Source organism: Chrysochloris asiatica, unplaced genomic scaffold, assembly GCF_000296735.1.
Source record: "Chrysochloris asiatica unplaced genomic scaffold, ChrAsi1.0 scaffold00215, whole genome shotgun sequence".
Lineage (NCBI taxonomy): Eukaryota > Metazoa > Chordata > Mammalia > Afrosoricida > Chrysochloridae > Chrysochloris > Chrysochloris asiatica.
Genome location: NW_006408733.1, coordinates 4,010,561 through 4,022,723, shown reverse-complemented (window position 1 = coordinate 4,022,723; position 12,163 = coordinate 4,010,561). Strand labels below are relative to the sequence as shown.

General features: G+C 48.4%; 1 protein-coding gene across 1 annotated transcript in view; it reads right to left on the bottom strand.

Annotated features, from left to right (window-relative positions):
* The window catches only part of ACSL6 (acyl-CoA synthetase long-chain family member 6), a 66,209-nt gene extending 55,068 nt beyond the window's left edge, over positions 1-11,141 (bottom strand). Inside the window, exon 1 of the mRNA XM_006872933.1 lies at positions 11,012-11,141. Within this exon, the coding sequence (XP_006872995.1) occupies positions 11,012-11,060 (49 nt within the window). The 5' untranslated portion in view covers positions 11,061-11,141. The remainder of the gene's footprint in view (positions 1-11,011) is intronic.
* Between the last annotated feature and the right edge of the window lie 1,022 nt (positions 11,142-12,163).

The window sequence follows — 12,163 nt, the reverse complement described above, 5'->3', positions numbered from 1 at the left end:
TAGGCTCCCTCTTGAAAGCTTGTAAGCCAGTCACTTCTTGCCTTTGTAGCCCCCCATTTTGGGTAGCCAATGTCTAAGTTGCCCATCCCTGTCAACCCTGCGTACTGAGGGCGGTGGGAATGATCCTCTCTGTAAAGATTTGTTCCCTCTTTTGAGCTACTACATCCATAAGTATAGGTCAACTTCATCAAATTGTAGCAGATTACTTTTTTTTCCCCTCTTCTTTCTTCTTCTAGTTGAGTTCTGATCATCCAGCCATTGAAGCCAGGTCAAGTGGGTACTATCTGCAAGTATGGGTGTTCTTGTGCATCTCCCCTCACTTCATATCAGCTGGACACTTCACTCTCCACCTTAGTCCTCTCTGGGTTATGTCACTGTCTCTGGGTCCAGGAGTCCCCAGATCTTGCCATACTGCTGGCCAACCAGGTCTCAATCCGGGGTCACAGGAGTCTATTGGATATGGTTGGACTTAGCTCACAACTTCATTGCTGGTTTTTCCCCACTTTCCCCTTATCGGTGGCCAATGTGATCACCAGCCAGACCACATGCCTGCTCACAAAATTCCTCTTCTGAATGCCACAAGCAGAAGCAAACCCGAATTCCCCCTAATTCAACAGCAGGCTGGGCCAGTCAACAGGACCCTTTCACCTCCTCAATCATGTCTCTGGAATTCCCTTGCTGCCCCTGAGTGGCCAAGTCCTGATGTTGTGAGTCCACAGGGTTAACACAGGCCTGAGCAGGCCAGCCCTCGGCAGAGTAGGGAGCTCAGAACTCTACAGCTCCTTTTCAAGGCCAGCATGAACGGAGAATATGCAAATGACCACCTCCTAGGCGAGGGATGGGGAGGGCTGCTGCTGGCAAGCCTGCTCTGTGAGCTTGTCACATGAAAGGGTTTGTATTCCTAGTGCTGGCTCCATTGCCTGGCCAGGCTGGGACTGTTCTCACCGTAAAACAAAAATCCCTTTCAGACCAAAGCAAAATTAGGCCTGGCTGCCCAGGGAAGGCTGTTGGACATTGCTTGTGCTGACCCACTCTGAGCACCCATCACTTGGATTTGTATCAGATCTAGCATCTTTCTTATGAGACTGATGGCCACTGTGGCAGCTGAGGAAAGCATAGTGTCAGGTTGGGGTGCATGGGATCAAGAAATGGGATCAGCACATTCTGAGGCTTTGTTGGTTTTGTTCTTTACAAAAACAGTAATGGCTGAATAAATGTGGCAACGTTTTCTGTATGAGGGAACTTCAGCAAGTCTCATGACATAGATGGTAAATGTGAAAAAGAAACAGGAAGAAAAAATGGCAGTAAACAAGAGCACCTTACAGTACACAAAAAGCATTTCTATTAAGAACGAAGGTCACATGTACCATCACTCACCACCCACAGTGAAGCTCCCACAGGTGTTCTCAAGCTTTACGGTTAATGGTAATCAGAGTCCAGTGTATGGAATCATTAGCTTCAGAATACTCTAGGGCTTGCACTCCACCTTCAACAGAGACACCATGATAAGGTCAGATCCATTCCAGACTTTCAGAGGTCAGAAGCGCTGTTTTTCCAATTTCCTAGGTTTACAGCCCCGGAAACCCTAGACAGGGTAGCTATGAGTCGGAACTGACTCCACGGGCACATAACCTCTATCCATCCATTAACTACATCATAAATCTGTGACACAATGGTTAAACACTCAGTTGCTAACCAAAAGGCCAGCCAGTCAAACCCACCAGTTGCTGATCTACCTGTACTCTGTGGGAGAAAAGATCCCTTGACCTATACCTGTAAATATGACAGCCCCTATAGGAATCCCTATGCAGGCTATAGGATCGCTAGGAGTAGGAACCAACACAACAATGACAACAACAATGTAGACCATGGATTCTACTTGGACTCCCTTTAACAGAGAGACAATGAAACAGCAAGATACCCAACACACGTTTAATGATCATCACTTAGGAACTGATTCTAAACTCATAGGAGGTTTGGCGGGTGCTCCAGATCTGCCACAAGCCAAGGGAAACGGGCCTTGTCAGTCTCTCACCACTGAGACAGTCATCACTGGGCCAATAAATAACATCATGATAAATGAAGAAAAGATTGAAGTTGCCAAAGGCTTTTATTTTGCTTGGACCCACTAACAACACTCAGGGAAACAGCAGTCAAGAAATCAAACAACATGTTTCATTAGGCAAATCTGCTGCAGAAGGCTTCTTTAAAGTGTTCAAGAGCAAAGACTAAAGTGTGCTTGACCCAAGCCACGGTATTTTCAATAACTTCACATGCACGTGAAAATTGAACAGTGAATAAGGAAGACTGTAGACGAATTGATGCATTTGAGCTACGGTGTTGGAGAAGAATTTTAAAGATAGCATGGACTGCCATAAGAGTAAATGAATCTGTGTTGGAAGAAGTACAACCATAACATTCCTTAGAAGCCAAGATGACCAGACTTCATCTCTTCTACTTCAGAAATATTACCAAGAGGGACCAGTCCCTGGAGAAGGACATCATGCTTGGTAAAGTGAAGGGATAGAGAAAAAGAGGAAGACCCCCAACAAGATGGATTGGCATAGTGGCAGCAGCAATGGCCTCAAGTGTAGCAGCATTTGTGAGGATGACACAGGACTAGGTGGTGTTTCATTCTGTACATGGGGTCACCTAACAACAACAACAGTCTCTCAGCTCAAAGAAAACAGTCAGCTCTGCTGCCTGTCTCCTGAAGTCTTCCTGCTATTGGAAGCACACAGTATGCACATAAGATTCCTGGAATATCTCTGTGAGAGTTCATGGAGCTGCCCCAGGGAAGGGGAGGATGGCAAAGAGGAGAAGAAGATGAAGAGGAGGGAAAAAGGGTATTTCATTCCTTCCAGTGGGAGAGCAGGAGGAGCCTTACTGGGGAGTCACAGCCCCAACAACATCCCCAAACTTGAGGGAAGACAAGTCTTGCTCTGTTATTCAGGATTCACTCCCTGCTTTGGCAGACCAGGATGTAGTATATTGGGAGTGGAGAGGTGTTCCTAGCATTGGTTAGTAGGGTCTATTTCAGCGCTGCAGGTTCAATCTGTTCCCTCTCTATTTTTCCAATAGCCAACTATCACTGCATCTGCCTCTGGCCCCATCAGACTGGTGCCAGCTTGAATTTGCTTATCCAAGAGTCTTAAAAATTAGATGCTGATTGGTTTCTAACTGGTACCACCTGACCTGATTTCCTGCTCAAAAGTCCCAGGAGGTAGTTCTCTGGAAAGAAGTCCCCTCCTAGACAGCACTCTATGGACAACCCCAGCTGGATGTCTGGACTAGGAATGGGGAAAGGGGGCAGATAGGCTCAGGTGGGATCTCTTGGGATCTGAAATCTTTCAAACTCTCAGATTTCTGGTTGGATCTCAGACTAGCTGGCTCAGTTTGGCCCAGATTTTCTGTCCCAACCCACTCCCCATCTGTCCATCACAGACCTCAAGTTTCGCATGAATCAGGGGCCATACAAATGACGGAATTACTACACCAATAATGGAGCTCCCAGAGCAACTGAATGATGATGGGAGAACCACCCCTATATACCCTAAAGGACAACCCAAAGGAATAAACCAGTACCCACAATACTCTCTCACCTCCCACACCACTAGTATGTAGGGTCCAAGGGTCTTCCTGGGGAGCAGTCAGAAGCCTGTGACTGAAGAGGAGAATCAGGTCTCCACACTTTGGAAAAGCAGAAAAGACAAATATAAAGTGTACTTGGCATTATGATACCACATGGAAGTGATATTGCCCCATTGCCTGGAGTGGCCTCCTCCTCAGCCTGGATACAGGGGTCCCCACATACCCTCACCTGCTGGTCAGTCAAATTTCAGCCTCAAACCTCAGCAATTCCAAAACACAGCCTGGGCTGTGAGCTGGATGGGAGAGTTGAAGCTCCAAGTAGAAATGATCAAGTCATACAGAGTATGAAAGTAGGGATGGGCAGGGATGCTGAACAGGTCTAGGTAAGCTTAAGAAGGCCAGCCCCAGGCAATAGAGTCATCGTATCAGAGCATCCAGTGAGGCTGAGGACCTTGAATGGATCTTCTCTTACTTCTGGTTGGCAAGATGGCCAGAGTTCTCAATCAGTTGGGAGACCAGAACCTTGCAGCTCCAAGTAAACAACATGATCTCACTCTCAAAGGAAACTTATACAAAGCCATTCACTAGTTCATTCATTCAGCAATGACTTCTGGAGCACCTTCTGTGCCAGGCTGCATTGGTTCTCAGCACCAAGAGTTTGGTAGTGGACAAGGCTGGTCCTGCCTGCAAGAAGTTCATACCTGCTTTCTTCTACTGCTTTTGCCATATTGGCATCGTCCCCCATCTAGGCACACAACCTGGCATCTAGTAGGAGCATACATAACATCTATTGTTTGTGATCAACTTTGTGGTCAGAAAACAATTTATAAAGCACCTCATTATTAAAATAAATTATTATCTGGGAACCCTTTAGATCACTCATTTACGCAACCAACACAACACCGATGCACACTGCATGCATTAACCTTGACTGGGGGCAGAGCGATGAGTCACCTTGGCCCTGTCTTCAAGGAGAGCACAGGCCTGTGGAGGAGGCCCCAAAACCACAGTTCAGTGGAACATGTGCCATCAGGGCATGTATATGGCTTGAGGAGCACAGAGATGGTGTCACTTTGGTCATATACATGTCTAGTTCTGGTCATACTTCCTTGAGGTAACCACCACACAGAATAAAGTCAATATCGATTGGCCTGGTATTCTGGGGTTGGCTCTGACAAGCAGAATTTGTCCCTAGATCTTCTTAGTTCCTAGTGCCAAACTACTCCTCACATAAGTCTTTCTGCCTGGAATGCCTTTCTTTCCCTGCTCCCATTTTGCATTAAGATTCCTGAAATTCCTTTAAGACCAGGCTCAAATTGTTATAATTTTAGCTGACATTTAAATAACCCTTCCCTGTGTGTCAATCCCTGTTCTTGGTTCTTTACACGTATCCTCTCCTGAAACATCCACTGTTCTAGTACTCATTGATGAGCCTGCCTGGAGGAGCTCAAGCTCTGTCTGATCATGCCTAGTGATCATGCCTGGTGACCCGCCCCTGGACTCAAAGATTAGAGAAAAGTTTGGGGAGTCGTTGAGTACAGTACTTGGCATGATAGGTGCTCAATGAAATAGTAAAAACACTACTTCCTCCTCCTCCCCTGCTCCTGAAAACACCTTGCTAGCACACAAAGGCTTTTGATTGTGTGGATCATGACAAGCTATGGACAACACTGCAAAGTATGAGTATTCCAAACACTTAATTGTGCTCATGAGGAACCTTTACATAGCTCCGCAAAATATGTGAGTGCCTACTATGTGTCTGGAGTCCTAGTGTGGCACTGTAGGATAAGAATTGAGTCGAAAGGTCAGTCTGAACCTCAAGGTTAGCGACTCAAACCCACCAGCTGCTCCTTGGAAACTCGACACAGAGTTGCCATGAGTTATAACCAACTCAACGGCACTTAACAACAACACTATGTGTCAGGTGCTGATTGGCTATACAGTGTAGTTTTTGTACACAAAAGCCTATAGCTCTTGCCTCTTTTTGCAAGTAAACCAGAAGCCAGAGCCTCATGCTCATTTACCCTGCTTTCTGGGTGTTTGAGACAGCCCTGGATCCCATCTGGGGTGGCAGATGAGCCAATGTTTGCCTTCTAAAGACCGACCAAAGAATCTTTATAATCACAGGGGGCAGAAATGAGCTAGAGAGCAAAATGAGCAGGTTCTGGCGCCCCCTGCTGTTCATGTTCTCGGCTCGGCTTCCTCCACCTTCTCTGCATCCTACTACACAAGCTGAGGAGCAGTAAGAAGATACTGAGGTCAGAATCTTTGCATTGCCACCGTGTGACAGTCCAGGTTTCCATTTGTGATGTGTGCCCTGAGCAGGCCAGAGAGCTGTCTGTTCTGCCTGGAGCTCCAGCCTCTACCCAACTCTTAACTACCTTCTCGGACCTCCTGAATGAAGACAGGCCTTCACTGGAAGTCTTAGGTGGAAAATCTAAGTGGGATTGATCTGAGCCAGGATGCCCACTACACCAGTTGTTGGACTGGCAGCCCTGCCTTCCTACTCCGGGAACTCCTCTCTTCTTCCTAGAGCTGGGCCTTCACTCAGCCGCTTCTAGGGTCACATCTATTTTCATTCATAACATTGAAACACACATCCACTGCTTTCCTGGACTATAAGCTCTTCCCCTTGGCCCAGCTTGATCATTGTAGTTAAATCTGGGCTCTCTGTTCCCCAAATAAAACTTAACTCCCTTTCTAGAATTCCTTTCCCACCATTTTCCTGACCTTTATACCCTCCCACAACCCAGGACATGGAACGAGGGATATCATTGTTGACATCAGATAGATCTTGGCTGAAAGCAGAGAATACCAGAAAGATGCTTACTTGTGCTTTATTGACTATGCAAAGGCTTTCGACTGTGTGGATCATGACAAGCTATGGAAAACATTGCAAAGTATGAGTATGCTGAAACAGTTGGTTGTGCTCATGAGGAACATGTACATAGACCAAGAGGCAGTTGTTCAAACAGAACAAAAGAACACCGAATGGTTTAAAATTAGGAAAGGTGTGCATCAGGGTTGTATTCTTTCACTATACTTATTCTACCTGTATGCTGAGCAAATAATCCGAGAAGCTGGGTTATATTGAAGAAAAACATGGCATCAGGATTGGAGGACGACTCATTAACAATATGCAGTATGCAAATGATACAATCTTGATTGCTGAAAGTGAAGAGGACTTAAAATACTTATTGATGAAGATCAAAGAACACAGCCTTCAGTATGGATTGCATCTCGATGTAATGAAAACAAAAATTCCTCACTACTGGACCAGTAAACAACATTCTTAACAATGGAGAAAAGACTGAAGTTGTCAAGGACTTCATTCTTCCTGGATCAACTATCAACACTCACGGAAACAGCAGTCAAGAAATCAAACGATGTATTGCATTAGGCAAATCTGCTGCATAAGGCCTTTTTAAAATGTTGAAGAGCAAAGATGTCAGTTTGAGGACTAAGGTCCATAGTATTTTCAATAACCTCATACACATGTGAAAGTTGAACAGTGAGTAAGGAAGACAGTTGAAGAATTGATGCATTTGAGTTATGGTGTTGGAGAATACTGAAAGTACCATGGGCTGCCAAAAGAACAAAGAGATCTGTGTTGGATAAAGTACAGCCAGAGTGCTCATTGGAAGCCAGGATGGTAAGACTTCATCTATCATACTTGGGACATATTGTCAGGAGAGACCAGTCACTGGAGAAGAATATCATGTTTGCTAAGGTGAAGGGTCAGAGAAAAAGAGGAAAACCCTCAACAAGATGGATTGGCAAGGTGGCAGCATCAATGGGCTCAAGTGTAGCAATGATTGTGAAGTTGGCCGAGGACTGGGCAATGTTTTGTTCTGTTGTGCACAGGGACGTTATGAGTCGATATTGACTCGATGACACCTAACAACAACAACAACAACCCAGGCACAAAACCTTGAAGACCTCCTCTCCCCTAGTTCTCCCTGCACACCTCTGCTGGCCTGACTTCCTCCACAAGGAACTTGGCCTACCTGCCTCTGACTAACACCCCTATAGGCTGCAGAAGCCCACTCAGGTATAACCACTAACAGTCAAGTCTACGGGCTTAACAGATTGGGCACCTCATACAAGGGCCCGGGGCTGTATCAGCCTAGAGGAAGGAAGGGATGCCTTCTAGAAATCCAATCACAAAGATGAGTGCCTTTTTCTACTTTGCCAGGCAAAAGCTCCAAACCAGTGCTCCCATAGTCCTCTGAATGCTCACAGCACTGAGACCATGCTTCCCCAAACCTGGTGCAGCATCTGACTCCTGCTAGACCTATTTTACTTGTTTCCTTATTTACTACACAACATGTAAGTGAGGTCAAGGCTGGCCCTGGACTCAGTGCTGGCCTCCCCAGCAAGAAAGACTGCAAGCGTAGCCCATGCTCTCCTAGAGCAAACTGTGCACAGCCACTTCCTCCTCCTCTAGATAGTCAGCTCCTTCCCCAGCTGCCAACTTCTGCAGCCCCTCAGTGCCATGCTCTCTCTGCCACCCCATGATAGCAGCCCTTGCCTGGCCCTAGTCTGCTTCCATAGGGCCAGATTGGGTGGAAAAACACACAGAACTCTACTAAAGAATGATATCACTTTAGAGTCCTCTCCTTTATCTGCCGTCATGGGACCCTGGAGATTACAAGGCAGAGTGTGTTTTTGGTGTGCTTGTTAAACTACATTTCTTAGCCCTTGTTGTTGTTGTTAAGTGCCGTCGAGTCGGTTCCGACCCATAGCGACCCTGTACAGGGTTTCCAAGGGTGTAAATCCTTAAGGGAGTAGAAAGCCTCATCTTTCTCCTGCGGAGTGGTTGGTAGTTTCGAACTGCTGACCTTAAGGTTCGCAGCCCGATTCGTAACCACTACGCTACCAGAGCTCCTCTTATGCACCCAGAAAAGGCTAGGGCCCAGGCAAAGTCCCTAGCTGAGTGTACATGTGACCTGGGAGTGCTCCAACATGTGTCTGGGGTGTTCCATCCAATGAGCACCACACTGCTGGCCTGTGTATCTCACGCTGGCCTGAGTATCTCACGCCTATGCAAAGTGCGGTGTCCTGAGGTAGTTCCTGTTTGCAGTAAGAAAACTGCCTTCTGTGGAAAGAGCCATCGCCTTCCCCCAGGGTTGCCCTGTCTGAAGGCCTTGAGAATCTCTCAGTGAAGCAGATACTCAGTCTCCCAATTGGGAAGCACCTGGCCATTATGGGAAACATTTCACAAGGAAGCAGAACAAAAGGCCTGCCTGAGTTAGTAGTTGTTGAACCCAATAGTCTGCTGATGACCCCCTGCTATACACCACTGCAGTCTCTAGCACCTCCACAACCATTCAAAACCAAAACCTTGGACTCACGGCTGAGTGGAATCTCCAATGGGTAGGGCAAAGGGTCCTTGGCACTGGGGAGTAGATCGGAGGTCACCATATGGACAAATAAAGGGTGCCTGTTACTATTATCAGCATCACCATTATTTCAACAAACCCCTGTCCTCAGCTTGATCCTCAACTTTGCTAACGTCAGGTCCAGAGTGGCCCTGCACAGCCCGTCCCCAGACAAGAGCAGACAGAAGGAGCCTAGGGAGCTGACAGGATTAGAGAGGCCACTTCAGGCTTCCCTGTTTAGGGAAGGTGTCCTTGCAACACAACTCAGGGCAATAAAGGGGCTAGAAAAAAGTGTCTACCAATGTTAAGGCCTGAACGTTAAGGCCTAGTACAACCTCTGTCTGTTACCATTTAAAGCCTCAGTATGCCAGAAAATATCCATATGACATTAGGCAAGTCAATGAACCTCTGATGCTCAGTAAAAAGAGGATGGTGCCACAAACTTCTTAGGATTTGCTGTGAATATTACTGTAGTTTTGGAAAACTATGCTGTGGCGCTGTGGGTTAATGTGCTGGACTGCAAAGTCACTTTGAACTACAAGGTCGGCAGTTCAAGCTCACCAGCTGCTCCTTGGAAACTCTATACAGGGTCGCTATGGGTCAGAACTTAATCCTAACCTAGCATGCATTTGCAAACCAAACAACCCCCGTAAGTTAGTTTCTTAGCTATGTGCATTATTTACATGGGTGTGTTATTTAAGAAAAAAAAAAAACAGTAAATAACACATGTAGTTTCCAATTAGAATTTTAAAAGGGCCCACTTCCTCCCCTTCTTCTCAGACTCAATAAGAATCTTATTACTTTCTCCAATTCTGCTGTTTGAATGTGAAATAATAATAAACACTACCATTCATTCAGCTTTTATTCTGGTTAAGTGCTTAGCTGCTAACTGAGAGCTCAGTGGTTCAAACCCACCAGCCATTCCATGGCAGAAAGCTGTGACTTCTGCTTCTGTAAAGATTTATGGCCTTGGAAACCCTATGGAGCAGTTCTACTTTGTTCTATAGGAACGCTATGAGTCAATAGTAATCGGTTATATACTGCCATTGAGATGGAATTGACTCGTAGGGACCCTGGATAGGGTTTCCAGGGCTATAAATCTTTATGGGAGCAGAAAGCCTCATTTTTCTCTCCCAGAAAGACCGGTAGGTTTGAACTGCTGACCTTGCAGCCAGTAGTATAGTGTTGATCCTACAGTGCCACCAGGGTTGGGCCTAGTTTAAAGCCAGTTTAAAGATCAAGCACTTCACAAACATAGTCAGCTGATCTGCACATGGAGCTGGGGATGCACATACTTTAGTGGTATTATACCCCAGAGGAACCAAAGACTCAGATATGGGAGTGGCTGTGTAGGTATCAGAACTGGTGGATGAATGGGCCAGTGGTGAGACCCCAGGTGTGGATATGTGTGTGTGTGTGGTGGTGGTGGTGGTGGGATGCTGGACAGAGCTCTAGCTGGGGTCTTCATAGCCTTTTGGCACAGGTAGGGGAGCTGACTCCTGTGAAAGAGAAGGGGCTGTCAGCAGTGGGGACACCAGTCCTGAGCAGAGGTGAGGAGTCTGTGAACCTCACTTTACAGAATTCTTACACTCTGGTGGAAGGGTGGGAAGGCAAGGGTCTTGAGAAAGCCCCCAGATCAGGAATCAAGAGACCTGAGGTCAGTCTTAGTTAAGTCGTTGATCTGCTGTGGACCCTTGGGCCAACACCCTAGGTTTCTTCTAGTCCTCAGGGAAAGGATAAGAACGTAGTAAGTCTGTTCCTGGTTTGGGCTTACACGGAGAAGTGGGCTTAGGGCCTTGTCCCACGCGCAGATTGTCCCTTCCAGAAGGGGAAAGGGGTTGTCGTAGGAGCGCATGGAGCAAGGCCGCCCATCTCCGCAGACCCAGCTCATTCCCACCCTGGTCCGGAGTCCGCGATAATGGGGGAGCGGTGGTGGTGGGGCGGCCCGGGCTGCGGGAATATTAGCGCTCCATCCTTGGCCAAGGTCCCACAGCGCTCCAGGGATGGGGGTCAAGGTCGAAGACGGGATGGGGACTTACCCGCGAACAGCCAAAGGGAGCCCCCCGACACGAGGAAAAAGGTCAGCATGTTGGTCAGCGGGGCTCGGCCCGGCCCTCACGGCCTCCCCGGCCCGCAGCCCCGCAGCCCCGCAGCCCCAGCAGTCGCCGCGCAGCCACCGCCGCCGCCGCCGGGTATTTTTAGCCCCCGCCCCCCCGGCTCCGCAGCGCCCTCCCTCCCCGCGCCGCAGCGGATTCTCGGCGGGAGGGGGAGGGCGCGGCGCGCGCTCTGCTCAGGAGTCCCCTCTCACCCCCGCCATCCGCAGCCTGGCGGGGTTTCGGGTGCCCCCCGCGCGGACACAGCCGAGTCCGAACTACGGAACCCCGGGCAGGGGAGGGGCCCCGCCGCGGAGCGCACCAGCCTTCTCCGCCCCCGCCCCCCAACGTCAGGACCAGACGTTCTGGGGAAACGGGCGGGAGGGGCATCGGGCAACGAGCGCAGGGAGTGTGACACCGCGCCCACCCTGCCGCGACCCACCGCACCAACGCTTTACCCTTACCCCACGCGACGCAAGGCCTGGGCTTTAAGGCTAGGCAGACTCGCGTGACAGCGGGGTCGTGGTCACCTGCCCTAGGAGGTGCACACGCTTATGGACCGGCGCCCGCTGACGCTGACGCCCCCTAGGACCAGAATTTGCAGACACAGGGATCCTTCTCCGGTTCTTGGTCTGCAAGGGGATGAGGAGAGGAGGCCCGGAGGGTCTAGGTGTAGCAAAGCGGATCAGCCAGGCTGGTAGTGCCCAGGCCCTCTGAGAGTCCTAGGCCTGACAGCTCCCCTTCTGGGAAGATCAGGTTTGAGGCCACACAAGGTCACAAGCTATATGTGGTCACAAGTGATCACATGAAGTTACAGGCATCAACATGGGGTTACATGAGGTCACAGGAAATTACATGGAATCATAGATGTCTAATGAGCCTATAGCACAGACAGCCACACTCTTCACACAGCCATATATGGCACATGCAGGCTCAAAAAGCCCCTCATCGCTACAATGACCACACACAGACACAGATGACCACACTAATGGGCTTAGGGATTGGACAACGTCTGTTTCCATATTTGGAATTGAAAGGAGGAAACTCGGTTGCACATTCTTTTGAAAGAATAAGGGCAAAGATGGTATTGGGTTCCCC